The following is a 23,594-nucleotide window of genomic DNA, read 5'->3' as shown; positions in this document are numbered from 1 at the left end:
GTTTTGTTTTTAAATTATTATTATTTTGGATTTATTTATTGATTTTCTTACTTATTCAGTAAATATTTGTAATATTACCTAAACCATATATTCTGATTTACTTTTGCTTTGGCTTTGGTTTGACGAATGGGATGAATTCAACACCTCCCATGTATGGTTGAAGTACCTTTGGTACGTTGATTCCACCTTCGGTTTGATAGTTTTCAAGAATACAACAGATGACACGTGTAGTGGCAGCCAAAGTAGAGTTTAACATGTGTACGTATTTCTTTTGTTGTTGTCCTTGCTTCTTCATACCGCAACGAATCTCGAGATCACGCGATTGATAGTCGGTACAGTTGGAGCAGGAGACGAGCTCACGGTACTGGTTGTAACCTGGGAACCAACCTTCGAGATCGTACTTCTTGGCGGCGGCATTATTGAGTGCACCGGAAACAATCGAGATCACCTGGTATGGCAATCCGAGCTCCTGGTAGAATGCCTCGGCGGTGGCAATCATCTGCTCGTGCATAGCCCAGGAATCCTCGGGCTTGGTGATGACAAACTGCTCGATCTTCTCGAATTGATGTACACGGAAGATTCCCCAGACGTCACGACCGTGTGCACCGGCCTCCTTACGGAAACAAGTGGAGTAACCAGAGTACATCTTTGGCAAGTCCTTCTCCTCGATCCACTCTCCACGGTGATACGAAGAGATTGGCTGCTCGGAGGTGGCGATCAAGTACTTCTCGTTCTCCTCGCCCTGTGCACCACCGACAATCTTGTAGAGTTCCTCGTCGAACTGCTCCAACTGGGCAGTCTCGGCCATGATCTCCTTACGCATGAAGAACGGGGTCTGCAAGTGAGTGTAGCTACGCTTCTTGAGGAACGCCAAACCGTAGTTGATGATGGCCAAGTTCAACTCGACACCGACACCCTTCAAGAAGTAGCAACGGTGACCGGACACGTTGGTTCCACGCACCAAGTCGTAACCGTCGATCATCTCGAGCAGCTCGTGGTGATGCAACAGATCCTTCTGTGTCTTTGGCTCACCCCAGGTACGGACGACCTGGTTGTTGTCTTCGTTGTTCGAGACTGGTACAGACTCGTGTACGATATTACCGATTGGCTTGATAGCCTTCTTCAACTCGTCTTCGGCTTGAGCGCATTCCAACTTGTAAGCAACGATATTCTTATCGATCTCAGCGGCTCTAGCTACCAATTTATCGACTTCCTCACCTGATTCACCTGCCTTCTTCTTAATTGCCAATTCTTTATTTACTTTAGTATATTCAGCATTGGTTTGATCTAAACGATATTTAGCTATAATAAAAAAATAACAAATTGTTTTTTGATTAATTAAAATTTCTTTTTTTTTTTTTTTTTTTTTTTTTTTTAATATTCAATCCAATCAACAACATATGTTTTGGTAACAAATTAAGATGATCTATTATAATCTAATTTAAACTAATCAAATCAAAATCCAATCTATTTATCCAAATTGGTATTTATCTAAGAATATAATATAATATTCTATCTCATCTACTCTATTCTACTCCACTATTTTAGATGATTATCTTATACAATATAAATAGATGAGATGGATAGTGTAATTGTCAGTCATCTTTATAAAGATGGTTTATCTATGATGACAATATTCCTAAAATTTGATATAATTATATCGAATCGTTTATGAAAGAATTCCAAATAAATCTAAGCCTGTTGTTGATTTTGTTGCTGTTGATTGATTGATTGATTGGTTGATATAATATGATCATACCATCTCTAAGCTTCATATCTAAATCGATGACGGTTTGTACGGTCTCGACTGGCTTGAAACGTCTCTCTTGAGATAAACGAATCAAATCTGGATTTCCACCCTTATCTGGGGCACGGAACATAACAATATCTAAACCCATCTTATCTTATATATTAATATTATATAAATATATTATGTGAATAAAAATAAAAATAAAATAAATATAGTAAATGATTTTGTTGGTTTTTTCACTTAAAAAAAAAAATTAAAAAAAAGAATTAAAAAAATAAAAGAAAAATGTTTGAAAATTTTTTTTGGTATGGAGGTGCATTCAACGAGCGAACCCAGCAGTTATTCATATGATTTTTTTCATTTTTTTTTTTTTTCACTCTCAAAGTCGGCATCGATTTTAACATCAGTTCAGTTGACTTTAAAAAGTTGAACTTGTTGTTTGAAGATAGATAGTTACGTTACATGATTTATATGTTGAATGTCCAAATAAAATTATATTTTATTTTAATAAAAAGATATAAATATTAATTATGAGCCAAACAAATAAATAATGAACGGACTGAAAAAGAACAAAGAATACTTTGTTAATTAATGTTATTGAGTTACACCATAAATGATCCATTTTTCAAGTATTTACACTTTACCCAATCATCATATGGTTTTTGGTTTTGTTTGACAAAATAATTATCGACAATGAAGTGATATGATACAAAGTTTGGTTGTGAAAACAACAACAAACAAGGGTATTAAACAATCAAAATAAATCAAAGTTTGGATAAACACACGTTAATTATTGACAGATATTTGTTTTCAATTTTTTCATTGTTTGCATGTTTTGCTAAATTTAATGGGTCTAATACTGTGCTCATCCTATTGTATTTTTTTTTATTAAAGAAAAAAAACAAAAGATATTATTTTGTTTTAAAAAAAAATAAACAATGAATCCTAAACTACCTAAAGTGATATTACAATTAAAAATTATAATAAAAAAACAATCAGTCAGTTCTGTTTCAAGTTTAGTTTAGTTTTAAGTTTGTTTTTTTCTTTTTTATCTTTTTTGTTTGTATATCAATCAATCATAAATAATAATAATAATTCACTTACTTATTTATTTATAGAATATTAAACAATTTAAAGATCTTTGTTTTGTGTGCCTACAATTCAAAAACTTCTCCAATAATTTTTCATTTTTTTTTTTTTTACTTATTGATTTTATTGTATTTTTTTAAAAATAAATTTATTTTTAATTTTAATATTAAAAATTGTCAAAAAAAAAAAAAAAAAAAAAAAAAAAAGAAATTAGAAAACCTAAAACAGAAAGGAGAAAAGAAAATATAAAAATTTATGATATTTGGATATTTTACACATAATCTAATCTATCTATATATCTCTATTTAAAATTTATTTATTTTCTATAAAAATCTATATATTTATATTTATATTTAATGATCATGTTTATAATAGCAATATAATATATTATATATAATATATTAGCAAAAGTTAAACAAATGTCAAGTTTCAATTTCAATAATAATAATAGTATCAATCCAACTAGCAGTAGTTTTGGTTATGGTTATACTAGTTTTGGAAATAATAATAATAATAATAGCAACAACAATATTACCAGTTCAACTATAAATAATAGCAATAATAATAATAATAATATAACAAGTGGTTTTAATATTTCAAATAGTAACAACAACAACAACAACAATAATAATAATAGTAGCAATATCGGTAGCATTGGTGGTGGTGGTAATAGCAATACAAGAAGTGGAAGTAGTAATAATTTATTGAATGTATCATCTTTAAGTTCGGTTGGATCATCTGGAAATCTATTGAGTAAAGATGGAGTTGCCACTGGTGGTAGTGGTAACAGTAGTGGTGGCATCGGAATGATGAGTGGCGGTATGCACAGTTCGGTGGTGATCAACACTCTCTGGCAATCGTATGTACAGAGTGTTGTTCATCAAGATGCAATGCTATCGCTTGTCGAGTTCCTCAAGGTGTTTGTCTCACTGTACAACGAAGTGCCACACCAGCTGCTACCGTTGACACTGCTCGGCGGCATGACAGTGGAGGACATCAACCGTAACATATCGAAGCGATTCGTCGAGGAGCTCAGTCAAGTGCTGCACAGCAAGCGTGTCTCCACTAATGAGCTGGTTGGATACCTCTCTGGAAACTCGCAGGCTGGCGAGGCGCCACTCCTCCTGGCCGCGCTCGACATATTGACGCGTGGCACATCCAAGGGTATTCCCCTCTCGTTTGGTCGACTACTCATTGTAATATTACACCGTATACTAGCGGCATCTTCTTCACAGTCATCGCCGGCATCGGTCACACCAACCACCGGAAGTTACACGACTGGCGCTGGCGTCAACAACAGCAACAGCAACAACAACAACAACAACAACTACACTCTGGCGAGCATAACAACAACAGCAGCAGCAGCAACAACACCATATAGCTACAACAATAACAACAATTACAACAGCTACAATTACAATAACTATGGATATGACAATAATTATTCACCTATATTTTCAAATAACAACAAGCAGATAGCAACTGTGATTCCACCTTTCCAGAGTATCAATTCATTTTTCTATTTGTCGCCACTGCCTCCCTCATTAATGGGACTTGGCAACGATTTGAATACACTAAACAATTTTCGATCATCATCACAATGGTCACCAACATTAAATAGTAGCATGTCAATACCTCCACCACCTTTTCAACTTGAACAACAACAGCAACAGCAACAGCAGCAGCAACAACAACAACAAAGTCCAATATTTGTAAATGAACAACAGCAACAACAACAACAACAACAGAATCCATTAAGTTTTAATCAAGAATTAACAAATAGTTTTGAACAGCAATTACTTTTACAACAACAGCAACAACAGCAACAACAGCAGCAGCATCAACAACAGTTTCCAAGATCAACAAATGAATTATCACCAACAGTAAATGTTAGTTATCATATATTAAAGATTTTAGGAAATATTTTGAAGGATAAAGTTAATCTACAAGAGTTTTTACGATCGTCTGACTCGATTTCAATGTTAATCGAAACATTTACATTCCAATCAGGCGATCCTACATTCTCACCACTCATTCCAAGTCAACTAGTAAGAACATTCGCACAAATCATGTCAAGTTGTTGTCATTCATTAGATTCAATGAGTTTAATACATGATAAAGTAAGTTTATTATTATTATTATTACCTATCTTTTTTAAATATATTTATTAACAATCATTTTATTTTAAAAGAAATTGATTGAGTTACTATTAAATGTATTAGGTGAACAAGAAAGACAGACAATTAAACTACCGGTTTCGACAATCATTGAGTTATCACAGGTTATTGTATATACTGTAAAGAGTTCTTCAAGATTGATGGTATTGCTACACGACGATTTCGATGCCAACAATGGTTATTCTATTCTTTTAAACACATTCATCTATATCGCAGACTATGGCAGTTTGAAGAACAAACTAGACATAATCAACGTTGCATGCAATCTCCTCTTTGTACCCGTCCGAAAAGAATTATACTTGGATCACCCCAATAATAATAGTCCACAAGATTCAATTTATCAACCAAGTATGATCATCATCATCATCATCATCGTCATTATTGTAACATAACATGATTAATCAAATTGAATTGATTAACTAACTAAAACATTTGAATCTAATTATTAATTTATAGATAATATAGCCAAGACATCGTTGAAAGTTTTCAATATTTTTATCAATGTATTTTCAATCACGAATTCAGAGGAGATGAAAACAGAGTTGTTGAAATGTATAAAGGGAATATTCTATATGAGTTTGACACTCTCGCTGGAACAACAGAGCAATGGATCACAAGACAACTTTGACTTGATCAACGGCAGCAGTGAAGATAGTATTGGGGTGTTCCACAAGCTCGAGCCATTCAAGATATTCTTTTCGCAATTCGAGCATCTCAACCTGTCGAATCGAAAGTTGATTCTCGAGATGATGGATGAAATGCTCGCAAAGAATCAGATCAAGGAGCTGGAGATAAAGTTCTATGTGACGCTGCTCGAGTGTAAGATGCCCTCGACAGTGCTGTTGGTAAGCCAACACATGACGGAACTGCTCTCCAAGTCAAAGATCAACCGCGAAACACTGAGAAAATCGGGACTGCTCGAGATTCTCTTTAGATACCTGGTGGATCCACAGCAGCTGCCTTTCGAGCCGGTTCTCGAGAGCAGTCCCGAGGAGCTGGCACTCTGTCTCCAACTGATTCCCGGACGTCACTTTCCGAGCAGCAGCAACAAACTGTTTGTACTGTACAGAATTGAAATCAGCTTGTTGTCGTTGCTCCTCGAGTTCTTCACACAGTCCAACCACATACAATCGCTCTTTGTTGAATCGGGTGGATTGCGACTTCTCTACAAACTACTGCCCGACGAATATCTCATTCAACAATCGCTACAGGTAATCTCGACACTTGCAATTGGCGATCTTCGTATCGAATCGAAAATCATTACCGACCTAGTTGAAGTACTCCAATCGAATGGAGGAGCAACTACTCTTGATTCCAAAGTATTAACCATGAGAAAGAGTAGGTGTTGTTGGAAACAAACAGAACTATCTCTGTATATCATTTTACTAACATTTTTTTTTTTTGATAATAGATATTCTGGCAGCAATGTGTTATATATTTCATAAGAATTACAATGCAAAGAGTTCATTTATTTCTGCGGGTGGATTCACTTGGTGTGTCTCCATACTGGATGGAATCAGTCGATGTGTAAATATCAATAATAATAATAGTAATATGACTTCCAATAGTATGATGATGAATGGCAATGGATCGGCAGTGGGCGGTAGCGTAGGTGGACCGGGCAGTGGCAACTCCAAGTACAAATCAAAGACTACCAACAATGAGATATTCTTCTTCCTCAAGGTGCTGATTGACACCCTCTCAGCGGTAATGAAGAGTAATCCCGACAATCAAAAGTATTTCCGAGAGGAAATTCAGTTTTCAACTCTCTCCAATACACTTGGTGGCTGTGGTTACATGGAGGGAGTCTACTCTGCATCGCTCTGTGACAGTTTACTCAATATGGCGGTCAGTGGAAGTTGGCCACCTTCATGCGAGCAACATTCTCTCGAGGAAGGTTCTCTCCTCTCTGTTTATTCGCCAATCTCCAGTTTCTTCCCAACCAACTCATCGTTCTCCTCAAAAGATTTTAGTATTGCAATAGCCAACAAGAATCAACAGAATAACAACAACAACAACAGCAACAATAATAATAACAATGGTAATTCGATTATTATTGTACAACCACAACCACAAACACAACAATTATCAGATTCTCTTGATAGAAGTAGTGATTCTATTGATAGTCCATTGTTGGTGAATGCTCATATGGCTAATGCTTTGGCGTCGCCAGTCAGAAGAGGACGCTCCTATACCAATGATTTCGAGCGTCCGACTCTATCGACTACACCTCCACCCATTCCAACCTATACATCGTTGGACTTGGCGACAGAGGTGAGAATAAGTGGTGCTCCACAGATCCACTCGACTTCGCGACTCCCAGAGAAGAGTTCACTTGCTTTGGCACAGGAGCGCTACTTCCATTGTCAGCAATGCCGTGATTCACTCACGATTGAGAATCCCGAGATTTTCAAACTGATCATCCGACTGATGGGTGGAACCGAAGAGCAGATTCAAAAGATGGAGTCAAAGTCATCGTGCTACATCCTCAAGGAAATCATCTTCCTTGCCAACTGTTCGTTGTTCAACACTAAAACACTGTCGTCATTGCTGATTGATATCGTCGATTATTTCAAACCGCTGTTGATCAATAACAGTACTCATTTGTTTGGCGGAAAGAAAGAGCAATTGAAACCACTACTACTCGAACTCATACAGTGTTTGGCCGGTCACAATCTAACACTCCAAGAGTTCCGCAAATACTTCCAGCTGCTCCGTGTCAAAGACTACCCAATCGACTTGCTAAACCTCCTCGTCAAAGTATCGAACCGTGATAACCTCCCAACCTACTATGCTGAGATGTCAAAGTCATCACTGGAATGCATTGACATTCCTGGCTATGGAGAACGTACTTGGCCACCACTCAAAGGTTTCGGTATATCTTTTTGGTTTAGATTTTCATCGCCCGTTTTGAAAATAAGTAAGTACAAATAACAAACAATCTATATAATATTCATTTTAATTATCAACAACACAACTAATTAATTAACTATAACTATATAGATAAACAACCTATATTTTTATATAGTATGGAAGGTGTGGTAGTTGGTTTCAAGGATAAGACTTGTGAATTTCAGATATTGTTGGACAATGGAATTGTGTCGTACAGAATCATTCAGAGTGGTGCCACTATGGAGCAACATACATTTTCGGAATTCTTTTTCCATCCCGATACTTTCTATCACTTGTGCTTGACTCACACTGGAATGAATACACCTGGTGCCAGTACTCCTCAGAAAAAGACACACGTCAAGATGTATGTCAATGGCTGTTTGCGCAGTCAATTTGGATTCACCTATCCAAAGACTCAGATGATGTCGTTGTTTGTTAGATTCGGTGGTTCCAACGCCGCCGTCCCATTCAAAGATTTCTATAACATAACCAACTGGCATCTTGGAAATGCCTATATCTTTGAGGATCTTCCAACGGACAAGGAGATATTCTATCTCTACCTGCTGGGACCGGATCATTACCGTGGACTGAAAGTCGATATCACTTCGGTTGAGAACATTCAACCGCCAATGGACAAACACACTAAATTGCATCCAATTCTGATTGAACATCTTCATACACCAACCGTTGCACATCTTCATTCGCTGCACGATAAAATACTATCGATTCTCTCTGCCAAGTGTCTACGTGTGACCAAAGCGCATCGCATTATGAATAACAAGTCTGAGGCAATCACTCACGTCTCTGCACAACCACAGCAATCGAGTGACAGTCTGTCATTCCTCAAGCGATCTTCATCTATTCGCGATAGTATGACTAGCGGAACGGATCCGTCTCGCTCCATGACAATGACTGCCAGCACATCGTCATTGCTGTCGTCAAGTTCCAGTCGTGGACTTATTCGTCGTGATAGTCGATCGACCTTTGGTGGTGAACATCACCATCATCAATCGATGGATATGAATACGACTCAATCGATCATGTCGACATCGGCCATGTCAACGATAGCCAGTGTGGTAGGAGGTGCCATCGCACCTGTTAAAGTCAACAACATCCAACAACTCTCTGCCAACTATGTATCGCTGCTTCAAACCGGACTTCCAAGTCCGTTGCCTCCAGGCGTTATCTGTCAGCGTGGAATCAAAGATCAAGTTGCAGACACTGGTGGTGTCAGTGTCATTATCTACCTAATGGCGATATCACAGGACAAGGAGTTCCAACGATCCAGTCTGCGACTTCTTCAATCGGTGGTTGCCAACCACCAGCAGAATACGATGGACATGAAAGAGATCTATGGATATCAAATGGTAAGCCATCTCATCCGCAAAAAGAGATGGCCATTGGATGAAGGACTACTCTCCATTCTCTTTTCTTTTGTAGGTGTACAATCCACTCGTACCTCCAGTCATTTCATCAACGGTGTAGTTCAAAATGTTTTGGCTTTGAAACACTTTTTATTGGAGTGGGACATATGGCGTCGTGCTTCACTTGTCGACCAAAAGAAGTTGTTTGAATCTCTCGATAAGTTGGTGTCTGGATTGCATGAGAATCATGATTTCAACATAATCAAATTCCGACAAGCCGATGCCTTTGAGATCATCTTGAAGATATGTCGCGAGGATGATGTTCCACTTGAAATCATCCCATTGCTCATGTCCATCTTGGATTCAATCAAACATCGTCCACCAAAGATCAACGACGATTTGAATCTACTGATTTCCTACTTGTTAGAGACCAGTCCAAAAGGCAAACCAACAGGACAGGCACGTCGTAAAAAGTCGAATACCTACTTGATGCAGGCTATCAACAACAGTCAGACATTCTCAATCGACTCTGGTAATGGCACTAATAATAGCTCAAATGTATCGACCCCACTCTCGACATCGCCACCCTCCTCTGGACAATCGACTCCTCTCGCACCGTCACTTCACGAATCAATGCGTATCTCCATATTGACACTACTGCTCGACATTCTCAGTCGATCCGACCACTCGGTCATCGAAGAGTTCCATTCGATCTGCAGTTTGGAATCTATTTTCGGATTGTTGGTAAATGAATCTATCCCAATTCGTATACTATTCCTCAAGGTTATCGATCTTTTCCTAAAGGTTCCATCCATTAATATTCACTTCCAAAAGTTGAAGGGATTCCACTTGTTGGGTCACCAGTTGTTGTCGTATTCTCTCACCGAAGAGATCTTTGGAGTTTTGTTTTGTATTCTATTTGGTAAACCATACAACCAAGACATCTCTGTCAAAAACTACTTTAAATCGATCTCAAAGGATTGGGAACTAAAGTATCCAGGTGTCTTGGTTACCATTTTGATTATTCTGTGCAACTGTACCTACGAAGCACAACACATAGTCATCAAGATCATTCACCACATTTTCGTACATGACCAATTCTCACAGTTGATGTTAGAGCAAGAGTTGATCCATCGTCTTGTCGATATTCTCTCCAGCAACTTTGTGAAGCGAAAGAATTTACTCTTCAGCCAGGCATTCAATAGAAATAATCATACCAACAACAACAACAACAACAGCAGCGAATCATCTACACCGAGTCACCTTGACCAATTCCAGAAGGAAGACAGTTGGAAATCGGAGGAAGCCGTTCTTTTGCTATTGAATGAGATTGCACTCTACGGTGTCAAGAATCAAGATGCCAATCTACTTCGTGACATCTTGGTTATCATACATTTGAATACCAAGATGGACTATGAATACATCTGTTTCCTACAGCGACGTGTCATGCAGAATGTCATTACTTTCTTCAATGAGAATCATACATTCGTTTCAGTGGAATCGCTGGTCTCACAATTTGAAAAGATTTCGATTCTCGCCATCAACACTCTTTGCTACCAAGAGAAATCCAATGTCATCTCTGGAAAGAACTCAATACTCTCTGCTAGCAGCACACCAACCAAACCATTTGTATCGGCTTCGCCAGACTCTGCTCCGCCAACACCGAAATCCACCGGAATCACTGGACATGTTGTTGATTCGCCAGTTATCGATCTGTCAATGGCTGAACACTATCAATTTGCCTACATTTCTTCGAATGACGAATCCAATGAAGACTCTGACTCCTCTTCGTACGACACCTCTGGCCACCAGCAAACGAAAAAGAAGAAAAATTCCTACATTCAAGAATGGATCAAAGAAGCGAATCTCTTCAGCAATGACGCTTTCATTACTACTCTTATTATCGCTCTCTCCAATAAGAAACTTCCTCAGTATAACTACAACTATTTGAATCCATTCTCAACACAATACTCTGCCCGCTCATTGCTTGGCAAGTTGATCTATCAATTGTTGACTTTGCGCGAGTATTCCGATAGCAATATTCTCACTCTCTCATTGCTGATTGGCATTGATACCGCAAATCTTGGATCGGTCTACAATGTGTCGGTTGCATCGCTGCCAACCATCCCGCAGTCACCCATCAGTGTGTTGATGCCAGAAGAAGACTTCTTGGTGGCATTGCTCCATACCACCCAGCGTTTCCTCCAGCTACCCGAGGACGATCCACTCAACAAGGTCACCACAAAACTTTGGTATATGATCTACCAAGGTGCAGGACCTGACTTCCTCAAGAAGGTTTTCGATTGCCAGAATTGGTCGACTACCGACACCCGCGAGATTCTCTACCGCTACCAAGCACAATACGTCGAGAATGAATATAAAAAGTGGGAGGAACGTCACAATCAATCGAAGCGTGAATGGAAACTGCAGTATCTAGACACCCAGAAGAATAAGCAAAAGATTATCACCAACAATCTCGATATTTCGAAATCCACCAAAAAGTTGACGGAATCACTGTTGCAACTGAAAGCTCAGACCGAGAAATCATCGATTGCCTATTACTATCAGACTAGAGAATCGAAACGATTCTTCCATAATCAGTGGAAGGCGCTCATTAAAAAGGTTACCCATGAACGTGCCATCTGGGAAACTACTCCTTCCACCAAGTGGAAACTGGACCCAACCGAGGGTTCGCATCGTATGCGTAACAGAATGAAGCGAATCACTCAGCGTTCGGAAATGACACATCTCGCCATTCCAAGTGAGTTGACAAAGACACCTTCCAATACAATCATAAGCCGTGTCTCGAAAGATGAGAATCTACATTGGTCAACCAACAATCTTCATGGATCACACGATTCCTACTCATCGTTTGACAATCTTATGATTGGTGAGAAAGTGAATGGTTCATTCCCATGCGCCAATGTCTCCCCGTTCTTCCAGCGTAACGGTGAGTTGTTAATCGGTGACTTGAACGTCTACTTTATGGATGAACTGCTCAGTGAATCTTCATCGCAGAAATCTAATTCGCTCAACGCCAGTAGCAGTAACAATAACAACAACAGTGGCGGATCTCAGAAATCGAGAAAATCATCAATGTCCACAGGAAAACACATTACCATGTCCTATGAGGATATCATTGAGATTCACAAGCGTCGTCATGTTCTCAAGAACAGTGCTATCGAAATCTTCTTGGGAAGTGGTGTTCCTCACAAAGCATATCTATTCGCCTTCAATAAGCCAAGCGATCGTGACTTGGTCTACGATCAAATCATGTCGAAACCACTTCCAAATCGTGTGGACTATGCAGCCGAAGTACAAGGAAATATCATCAAGATGTCGATCACCAAGAAATGGCAACATGGACTCATCTCAAACTTTGAGTATCTCATGCATCTCAATACATTGGCGGGTCGTTCATTCAATGATCTCACACAGTATCCAATCTTCCCATTCATCCTCAGAGACTATGAATCTGAGGAGTTGGATCTCGACAATCCCGAGACATTCCGTGATCTCACCAAGCCAATGGGTGCACAAGATCCACAGCGTCTCAAGAAATTCGTTGAGAAGTTCAACTACCTCCAAGAGACAAACGAGAAGCCATACCACTACGGTTCTCACTATTCCAACATTGGTTCGGTACTTCATTTCCTGGTTCGTCTTCAACCGTTTTCCTCGTATTTCATCGATTTCCAAGGTGGTCGTTTCGACGTACCCGATCGTGCATTCCACTCGATCTGCCAGTCGTGGCGTCTTTCCTCCTCGATCTCTAGCTCCGACGTCAAAGAGTTGATCCCAGAATTCTTTTACCTTCCAGAGTTCCTTGTAAACTCCAATCAATTCGATATGGGTGTCAAGCAAGATGGAATTCGTGTTGAGGATGTCGTGTTGCCACCTTGGGCCAAAGGCGACGCACGTCTCTTCATTAAGAAACATCTCGAAGCACTGGAATCCAAGTATGTCTCTGAGAATCTTAACAATTGGATCGACTTGATGTTTGGATACAAACAACAGGGTGAAGCAGCTGCCAAAGCATTCAATATGTTCTTCCCATTGACCTACGAGGGTGCCGTCGACATTGATACCATCGAAGATCAGCTCACAAGAGATGCCACCATTGCACAGATTCACAGCTATGGTCAAACACCCAAACAGATCTTCACCAAACCACATCCACAAAAGAGTTGGAGAAAGTCATCGAAAACCCTACAGGATGCTGTCTACACCAACCCATTGAAATTAAATCAATATCCAATGTGGTCAATTCGTAATCCAGTTGGTTTCATTGGTATTTCAAGTGATACACCAATTCCATTATCATCACAAAAGGTAATTATCAAATAATATATATTATTTTAATAATAATAATAATAATTGTTACTTACTTTTTATTTTTATTTTTTGTGCCAATTAGATTCTATTCTATCCAGATACAAATAAATTTGTGTCATGGGGACATTGGGATCAAAATTTGAGAATCTGTTCATTGGATACTGGAAAGGTGATTTCATTGATTGAAGTTGTCAATGATGATATTATTTGTTGTGATATTACAAAGAATGGAAGATTATTTGTTACAGGTGGAACTTCTGGTACTATCAAGGTTTGGAAACGTTCTAACAGCGATGGAACCTTTATGACTAGAAAAGAGCGTGGTGACAATCTCACGCTCTGGTCTAAGCTCTATGGACATACCGATTCGATTCTCTGTGTAACAGTGTCACAGGAGTTCAGTGTCATTGTTAGTGGTTCCAAAGATCACAGTTGCATCGTGTGGGATCTCAATAGACTTTCCTACGTAATGAGCTTACCACATGACAATCCTGTAACCTGTGTACAAGTATCGCCAACTACCAACTACACTGCCTCTGCCGAGACCAACATTACCGGTGACCACGGTGCACTCAGACTCTGGTCACCCAAAGGTGATTTGATCTCTCGTGTACCGATTCCTAACGATCGTATCAACTGTATGGTGTTCACATCTGGCATTGAGGGTGTAGTGACCAACTTGTTGATCACAGGTATGGAGTCCGGTAAGATTGTTCTATGGAATGCATGGAATCTCACGAAAATCAGAGTGTTGTCCACCAAGAATCCAGTGACTGCAGTTGGTGTTAGTAAAGATCATACACAACTGATAGTAGGTGATGCAACTGGTACACTTGAATGTTGGAGTTCCAAGTCATTCGATGGTTACTCAGCATTAGTTGGTTAATAATATTAAACTATTAAAAAATATAAATAAATAAAACAATTACAACATTAAAAATGATATTTGAAAAAATAAGATACATTTTTATTCTTTTATTCTTGGAATACAACATTCCCTTCCATTGCCACCTGCATAAGTATTATAATCATTCAAATACTACCTAAAGTAATATTCATAAATACTTATTAATATTTATTATTATAGATGGAGATTTTTTTTTTTAAACAATTTAAATTTACAGAGAGTTAATTGAAAATAAATAAAAAATTTCTTATAATTTTTATTAATATTACAGTTTACAGGACTCTGTTCCATGACCATATGCATTATAAATGAAATAAGTGCCAAATACAACTAAAACATGAAATATTTGATGACTAGAAAACTGATTACATTTAGTTAATATAATGCTATATAGCAAAAAAATTTAATTCCTTTGACAATATTTCGGTATACTTACAAAGATATCAAATTTACCTGGTGATAATAACTCTGGGAATTTTACACGTCTTATGGATAAACCGATTGACATTAGTAGATAGGCCAGGATTAACCATTGGAAGTTTGAATCTTCAATGAAAGAGTATTTGAAATCTGGGTGGTTGACACTGTCCAAATACAATCGCAATAGATGTGACAGCAGTCCTTGAAGTGCAAGGAATGAGAATATCAATGTTCTTAAAGAGAATCGTTTCTCTCGCATTATCTTTGGTAGTAGAGAAAGTGCTGCTGCAATCAAGAAGAAGAAAGAGCAGAGTGAGAGTGTTCTAACGTTGGGATAGCAGTACAGCTCACTGTAGATGATAAGATTAACACTGGTAAGGATGACAAGACCAATCGATGAGACATCGAACATCAATGTCTTCTTGTAGATCGCCAGTGAGTATGACCGGTATGTATGATACACTGACGAAGCAAAGAAACATAGAAAACAACTGAACAAGTAGGCCAATAGATTCATCTTATAAGTTGACATAGTAAACATTAGTTGTTTTCTTCCCTGTACAACGACCAACTCATTGAGTGCCATATAAAGATAAATACAAGCTGGTATCAAATGTGTCCATATATTACCTAGGTAATAGTAAACAGCAGCATTATTATATTAATATTAATAATAAACTAAAAAATGAGTGCATAGTAATAGTAGTATTATTACAAACCTGTATCGTTATGTAATTTAAAGATTGATCTTGTACATTGTTTGAATGATCTTGTTGTGTATTCACGGAAACCAGAGAGGATAAAAGGGTTTTCCGTTGTCATTAGCTCTATGAAACTATCAATGTCTCCGCAATGACAGATATCATTGAGATGTAGATGTTTGTGTTGTGAGGTGTTTGACGATATGATATCCGATGATGATGATGTTGATAGTAATAATTCATTGGCAGAGATGATATCATTTAGAGTAGGCGTTTCGTTGAATTCCAATATCTCTTCTTCCAAAAGCTGTTGACTACTGTCTTCCATGAGCATACCTACATCAGCAAACTCTGTTGCAGCAGGTACAACCATACATAACATATCTGTAACAATAGGTGGAGTGTTTGCTCCATCTTTATCGGTTGTATCATCTCTATCATCATTATTATTATTATTATTATTATTGTGGCTGTTGATTTCAATGGTTTCATCGTGATGAATGCCAGCGACACTCTCACTGAAACTATCACTACAATTGTAAGAATCGCTCATAGCTTGCCAAGTGGTATTTTCAAACTTTGTATTGAAATTCAAATTACCACCTCTACCTTTATCTATATAGTTATCTTTGTAATCTTTATCTTTATTATTATTATTATTATTATACATCTCGGTGAAATTCTCTAACCTTTCTCAGTTCTGAAAACAAAACAAGAAAATAAAATAAAAACACAATGAAATGAATGAATTGATTTTAAACATTGTGTGCGTGGTTAATTTTTTATTCCCCACAGAGAAATTATTAAATTGAAAAAAAGATATTGAAAATCCAATTATTTTTTATTTTGTTGTTATTATTGATTATGAATTTCTTTAAATAATAACAAATAAATTCTTTTGAATTTTTAAGATAACCATTTATTATAAACAATTAATCCATACATGTAGCATGACGAACACTACTTAACAATCCTTTCTTCATCTCACAGCTTTCACATTCACTCTCGAAAACAGGGCTTCCTCCTTTCTTATCGCATTTATAGATAAAGTTGGGAGCAAGATAGTAGCCATCGGTGTCAAAACAATTTAGATTGGGATTATTATCCATCAAGTTAAAACCACATTCTCGGGTGTTTGATGTACAACAATTTCCGAAATCTTCGAAATCTTCGTAATCTGAATCTCCATCTGAACTTTCTGAAGAGGGCTCTTCGAATGAAGAGGTCTCATCTTCAGAACTATCTGCATTGGAGAGCATGATAAAAGAGTTCAATAATAGGGCGAGAACAAGAACTAAAATTAATTGTTTCTTCATTTTCTATAGTTTTTAATATAAAGAATATAAATAAAATGTTTTATTTGCTTTGTTTTTGTATAATTGAGGAAGTATTATAATCAATTTGTTAATTTTCGTTTATTAAATTAATATTAATAATTTTAAAATAATTAATACCAGATTTAAATTGGTTGAAATTTTTATAAAATTAATTGTATCATACCTGATCGACAATTATAATATTATCTCCATTTGTAAGTTTTTTCGTAATCTCCTATTGTATACACGACTATCCCTTACAAAATTATCATCTCTTTAAATTGTTTTTATTGAAGGAAACATAATAAATGATTATAATCCTTTATAACACAAAGCTGTTAAAATTAATAAGATTAATTATTTGTTTATTAACGGTTTATTCTTTGTAATTTAATTAGATTTATCTTACAATAACATCAGTAAATTTGTATTTTAGTGTTTAAAACTATTATAATTATTTTCAAACTTGTAAAAGTGTTAAAAAGTATTATTGGTAGTAACAAACATAAAAACAATAAAACTAGACAATCTTTCATATACAAAAATGTACAAAGTTTATTTATTTGATGTTATTTGATATTATTTTTTAATTAATCTTGACTCTGGTGTTGAACTCTTTTATCATGCACACCAATTCAGTTGATAAAGAGAGTGATAGTTCAGATCAAGATTCAGATTCCGTTTTGTTTAATTTTGAAAAATATTTAAATTATTTAGCATTGAGTTGATATTCGTTATATTAACAAATCAAATTACTTTAAAATATGTTATTATATTAATATGGGCAATATAATTATATATATTATAATATATATAATAACACAAGGTAATTAATATATAATAGTTGAAATTAATTCTATATCCAACTACAATGTTGCTCTATTAAAATGTTATCATTCGAATGTCTACTTTTAAATGAACAGGCATACTTCTCTCTACATAATAGTTCACTGGCAACGAGTGTGCTCGCTCTGATCTGCTCTGTAAGACAAGTTCATGATCAACTTAGCTTTGGTCAAATTATTGAGCAAAAGTAAAGTTAATCAATATAAATATTATATATAATTAAACTATAGTAATAACTTTGCACGATGATTACTTTGAATAAAAAGAGGCTCTAACTGAACATGAAAAAAAAAGTTCTAAATATCTTTCTAGTTTTTTTTGTTTTTTTTTTTTTTTAAAAACATCCAATCATAAAATAATTTGCATATTTTTTTATTTTTAATATATCTCTATAATATTATTATATTTATAATATTAATTCTAGCATAGCTCAAGTATTGTCATTATACTCGAATCGAACAAACAAAATCTTATAGTTTAAAGAAATGGATCATGTATTCACACATTATGAACAGGATTTCAACGAGTTGGCAGATTCGATTCATTGCAATTTGAATTCATTGAGCAACCACTCGGTATCCAATGACGAAAAGATTATATTGATCAATAAGATAGAGTGTGACTTGGAAGAGGCACAAGAGATCGTACAACAATTAGAGTTTAGTGCACAAAACTCTGGTACTATCACCACTGCAAGACCCAAGTAAGCATAAGATAACAAACTTCTACTTTTACTTATTTGTTTAATGAAAATAAAAGCTATCAACAACAAATAAAACAATAAGCAACAAACAACACTGTTTTAACCACATATTCCTTTTTTTTTTTTTTTTTTTTTAGAATTGTTGCATTCAATAATATCATAAGAGAAAGAACAAAGGAATTAGAGAGTATAACAGGTGTCCAAGTTAAGGGTGGTGTTGTAAGTATATCAACTCTTCTAATTAATCTAGATTTGAAACTAATTTAATATTGATCATCATGTTAAATATAAGAAGGAAAAGAAAAAGATTCGTTTCGATGAAGCAAATATCATTGTAAGAGAAGATGTTGATAACTATGTGGTATGTATTGCTGTTGTTTAATTCATATTTTAAACTTTATAAGTTTCAAACTAACTAATTGTGTCGTCATTACCAATATCGGAAATAGGAAGAGGAGGATTTAGGTGATTTAAGAGCAAAAGAAGAATTGTATTTGGGCATGGATAGAAAAGGTTGTATACCATTTATTAAGAGAAATGCACTAAAAATAACTGTTATCACAATTCTATCGTTGACCATTGCTTTCATTGTTATTTTCGTCTACACACGAAAGAACAGCAAGAATCCCGAGAAACCGGTCCACTAATACAAAAACAACAACTTGTTTAGGAACAAACAACTACACCATCATCATCATCATCATCATCATCACACAATTATCGACAGAAATGATAGATCGATCACAACTAGCCATCCATCAATCTTTAATAACCTTTACCAAATTTTATTTATTTATTTCTTTTCTTTTCTTTTGTTTTTTTTTTTTTTTGTTATTCATCAACTCTCCTCACTCTGCACTCACTACACACAACAATATTTCTAAACTATTTTAAAAGATTTGGTTATTCTTATAAAAACAAAGAGTAATTAAATTATTTACTTGTAAAATCAATCTAATCAAATTAAATTAATTAATTTAAATTAAATTAATAAAATCTTTTTTTACCAATACCAAAAAAGAAAAAAAGAAAAAAATCTTTTTTCAAGATCCGGAATCAATCAACTGATTGGTTTTGCTTGTGTTTTTGTTTTTTGATGCTTTTTGATTTTATTGATGGATTTCGTTTACGCAACACACTTTTTTGTTACTATTTTTGTAAGAAATTTTTTTATAATAAAAAAACATGCCCACATTTCTCAAAAGTTGGTTTTTTGTGTTTTTTTTCTTTAATCTCGAGAAGTCCTGGTGTTGGTTTGGTTGGACCAAAAAAAAAAAAGTATTTAATTTGTTGTTTTTGTAGTCCTCTGTTATTTAATCACACAAACTTCAAAAAAAAAATCTACAATCAAAAAACACAACACCAAATAACATCAATAAATACTTTTACTTTAATTGTTTATTATAATAGGTTCATAGTTCATATCCTTTGACGCACAGCACATCAATCACCTACTGCGCAATAATTAATTTAAATATTATATTATAATTACCAGCTCTTTCAAACACAACATTTGACTAAACAGATTTTTTTATTTATATTTTTCAACCTATTACTTTTTTTCTATTTATTGATTTCTTTTAAAAAAAAATAAAATAATACAAGATAATTTAATTATATATTTGTTGTAATGAATTGAAATCATATATTCTATCTTTGATTGGGTAGAACAGAAAAGAAAAAAAAACAGAAGATTGATATTACAAAACAAAGTTAAAAAATAAATATTTTTTGGAATTTATTTGTATTTTATTATATTATGTGAAAAATATAAATAAAAAGGATGGATTTAGAAATAGACAAATATCAGCAACCACCAGCCATTTCACAACCTAAAACTTTATCACCATTAAATTATAATACCACATCATCATCAGTCTCACCTTCCTCACCCTCCATTGACATAATAAAAAATCAAAATATTGAAGAACAAAATGTTGAACAGCAACAACAACAACAATTACAATTACAGGAACAATTTTTAAAGGATCAAGATTTTATTGTTGGAGACGACGATGATGAAAATGTAATTATTTCCTGTATGGAAAAGAATGAACAACAACTACCTTTAAAGGACAATAGTGGTTGCGGTGACTCTATTGTTGGAAACATCGATGTTAAAACTTCAATTTCATTGCCTCAACTCCAACTGAAAAGTGAACATCATCATAGGAATTTCAATCAATCGGCACCTTCTCGAGTCGTCGAGTGTGGTGCCAGTAGTTTCCAGTCGGTCGAAACTATAGTCACAACGCCAACCATCACTCCTCGACCTCCGCGAGATTGGGACGAAGATGAAGCGTATCTCATTCAGATGTTCAGTCACCTAGAGGTACATGTTATTTTAGACGCCATTGAATTTTGTCAAGGCGATCGCGATGAAGTGGAAGCTCTACTTTCCAACGGATTGCGACTCTCCTTCCAAGGTGACCTCAATCGATTCTCCCCGATTGGAACACCCCATGCATCGAATACACATCACTATATCCCATCTATTCTCTCAACAGGCTATCAAGATGAAACCACATCCTCCATGGTCGACGACTCTGACGCTGAACAAACATCATCCACATCACTTTCTTCCAATGTTTCAAATACCACCAATTCACACTCACACTCAAATTCACACTCACACTCACATTTACATTTAAATTCAATTTCAAATTCACATTTACACGTACATCATTCAACTGTAACACCATCTTCCACTACAACCACAATTATAAAATCTTCACAATCTGGATCAGTGTCATCGTCACACTCGAGCACGGAATACTACAATTATCTTTATCAACAACAGCTGCTTCTCCAACAGCAACAACAGCAAGCAGCACTCTCTCCAAATTCACAATTGAAAATCACAAAGGAGCCCGTCGACAGACCGGTTGGAGGCGGCTCCAAGATGACCCGCACAACATCGACCACCGCATTACTCACCAATTTTCAAACACCGCTTCCTCATCTACTACCACCACCTGCGCAACCACAAACACCACCACCGAAAATCCAGCTCTCCATCAAGAAGAAGCCGTCTAGTGACGAGCTGGTCTATCAACGCCAAAACATAGTCAATACGATCATCAGCAGTAACACCAACAGTGCCAACAGCAACAACAACAATCCCAATATCATACCGGTGATACCTCCACCAATGTACAGTCACGAAAAAGGTTGGAAGCCATCTTGCAAATCCGGACCGGCATGGGATCTAACCGTTTCAATCATCAGCTTCTCAAAGATAACATCTTTCATAGAATACAACATACATGTCCAGACAAGTTATTCAGAATGGGTAGTACATAGAAGATATAACAATTTTTTATTCTTGGATAAAAAGGTAAGTAATAGTTAGTTATAACAAATTTATTTCTTCTCAACTATTTATTAATTATTAATCTATTTTAAAAATAATAGATAAGAAGTTGTAGTATCAATACAACACCAAATAAATCACTGATGCCTTTGCCACCAAAGAAATTGAGACCATCGTCAAACAAGGTAGTCAATAGCAGACAAGTTACACTGGAGCGATACTTGGTGACGATGCTTTCAACACATCCTGGTATATTCTATACGAACCCAGTTGTAAATATCTTTTTCAATAGCGACTACACTTCAGATCAATTTACGACTGTCACAAGCAAGCATTTAAATTAAGTTAATTAATAATTGCAATTCTGGGCTATCTATTCTATCACACCAAAAACCACACTGTAAAACTACAATCAAAAATTTCAAAACATTTATTTTTTAATAAATTTTATCAAATCCAATAACCTTATTTGGTTTGATTTTATAAAACTATTTGTGTGTGTGGGTGAGTGTTCAAACTGATAAACCATGATTAATTTTAATAAAATAAAATCAAAAAAATAAAATCATTTAAGTTTAAAAATAGAAAAGTTTTATATAATTATTTGTATTTAGAGTTTAACTTCATTATTGGATAGGTAATGTATCTTTTAATTTGTTCAGAACTTAATCATACTTCACTTCTCTTTCAATTATAATACAATAAGTTCGATGGATTGTTATTATATCTATTTTCAACTGTTCCATTATCTTCTTTTATAAAAAATATTATTTCGAAAATAGAAAATCAATACAGATTTTACAATACAAACTTTCATAAATTTACCTGGGCGATATAATCTTTTAATATCATCTACTTCAAGATTAGTATATCGTGTTTTGTATAAATCTCCACAACAATAATAATAATAATCATCATTATTTATGATCAGCTATTAACAATAAAAAAATAATTTGGAGATGATACCCAGTAAATCAAAAAAAATAATAATACAAAAACATAATAATAAATATATTAAATAAATATGAGTAGAATAGAAGTTTAAATAAAGAGTGGAATAAATGGTTATACTTTATTTTTAGATATACAGTGGTGTAGTGAGTGGGAAAAGGTTTACCTTTTTATTTTTGTTTTGTTTTGTTTTTCTATTTTTTTTTTTGATGGATTGGGGATGGGGATTGGAGTGAAAGTGTGAGAGGATATGTGTGTTATCTGTATCTAAAAAAGGAAGATTGATAATAATAGTAATATTTCTGTAAAGCAATTATATTAGACATGTCTAAACAACCAACCATTTAAACATCAATAGAAATAGTCAGCAATTATTTTGTCAAGTCTATCTAGTCAAATCAAACAACTCATTTATATTATAGGGCAACAAAACAATCCCATTTTTCAATATATATTTTGATAAATTCAAACATGATTCTCTATTAATATGCCCAAAGATTAGAGAACTTGAGATTATTATCATTAATTACAACAAATAATCTCATATTTTTTTATTTATTTATTGATTAATTATTGTTTTTAAAAAACATTTTTATAATTTATTTATATTATTATCTATTTAATTGTATCAATATTACTTATTATATATAAAATTATAGAATGATATGGTTTATTAAATTATAATAGTGAAAGAAAGAAAATAAAATTTATAAAATATAGTTATAACATATTAATCAAATTTTATTTATTTATTTATTTATTTTATTTTTAAAATTAAAACAAAAAGATTTTTAATTCATAATAGCAGTTAGAATCTATATATTAAAGTT

The 23,594-nt window shown here is 34.9% G+C and overlaps 6 protein-coding genes across 6 annotated transcripts; 4 read left to right on the top strand and 2 right to left on the bottom strand.

Annotated features, from left to right (window-relative positions):
- Positions 1–97: 97 nt before the first annotated feature.
- Positions 98–2,372, bottom strand: serS (seryl-tRNA synthetase; the record flags this gene model as incomplete). Its single annotated transcript, XM_020578125.1, has 3 exons — positions 98–1,302; positions 1,760–1,903; positions 2,357–2,372. 3 exons carry the CDS (start codon positions 2,370–2,372, stop codon positions 98–100), a joined length of 1,365 nt encoding a protein of 454 aa, XP_020432573.1.
- A 225-nt stretch (positions 2,373–2,597) lies between these two features.
- On the top strand, positions 2,598–3,845 carry PPL_07287 (uncharacterized protein; the record flags this gene model as incomplete). The annotated part of the gene is made up of 3 exons (XM_020578124.1): positions 2,598–2,625; positions 3,245–3,658; positions 3,709–3,845. 3 exons carry the CDS (start codon positions 2,598–2,600, stop codon positions 3,843–3,845), a joined length of 579 nt encoding a protein of 192 aa, XP_020432572.1.
- A 541-nt stretch (positions 3,846–4,386) lies between these two features.
- Positions 4,387–14,493, top strand: lvsB (PH and BEACH domain-containing protein; the record flags this gene model as incomplete). The annotated part of the gene is made up of 8 exons (XM_020578123.1): positions 4,387–4,959; positions 5,031–5,364; positions 5,473–5,861; positions 6,132–6,335; positions 6,428–6,543; positions 6,567–7,891; positions 8,020–13,604; positions 13,690–14,493. 8 exons carry the CDS (start codon positions 4,387–4,389, stop codon positions 14,491–14,493), a joined length of 9,330 nt encoding a protein of 3,109 aa, XP_020432571.1.
- Positions 14,494–14,574: 81 nt separating this feature from the next.
- PPL_07285 (Hly-III related family protein) lies at positions 14,575–16,951 on the bottom strand (the record flags this gene model as incomplete). Its single annotated transcript, XM_020578122.1, has 4 exons — positions 14,575–14,646; positions 14,951–15,564; positions 15,654–16,277; positions 16,780–16,951. The coding sequence occupies 4 exons, from the start codon at positions 16,949–16,951 to the stop codon at positions 14,575–14,577; spliced, it is 1,482 nt and encodes a 493-aa protein (XP_020432570.1).
- A 1,331-nt stretch (positions 16,952–18,282) lies between these two features.
- Positions 18,283–19,147, top strand: PPL_07284 (uncharacterized protein; the record flags this gene model as incomplete). The annotated part of the gene is made up of 4 exons (XM_020578121.1): positions 18,283–18,500; positions 18,638–18,719; positions 18,796–18,861; positions 18,950–19,147. 4 exons carry the CDS (start codon positions 18,283–18,285, stop codon positions 19,145–19,147), a joined length of 564 nt encoding a protein of 187 aa, XP_020432569.1.
- Positions 19,148–20,283: 1,136 nt separating this feature from the next.
- PPL_07283 (PX domain-containing protein) lies at positions 20,284–22,715 on the top strand (the record flags this gene model as incomplete). The annotated part of the gene is made up of 4 exons (XM_020578120.1): positions 20,284–20,719; positions 20,849–21,837; positions 21,915–22,085; positions 22,596–22,715. The coding sequence occupies 4 exons, from the start codon at positions 20,284–20,286 to the stop codon at positions 22,713–22,715; spliced, it is 1,716 nt and encodes a 571-aa protein (XP_020432568.1).
- Positions 22,716–23,594: the final 879 nt, after the last annotated feature.

Source organism: Heterostelium album, assembly GCF_000004825.1.
Source record: "Heterostelium album PN500 unplaced genomic scaffold PPL_scaffold6, whole genome shotgun sequence".
In the NCBI taxonomy this organism is placed as follows: domain Eukaryota; phylum Evosea; class Eumycetozoa; order Acytosteliales; family Acytosteliaceae; genus Heterostelium; species Heterostelium album.
This window is presented reverse-complemented; position numbering and strand designations above follow the sequence as displayed.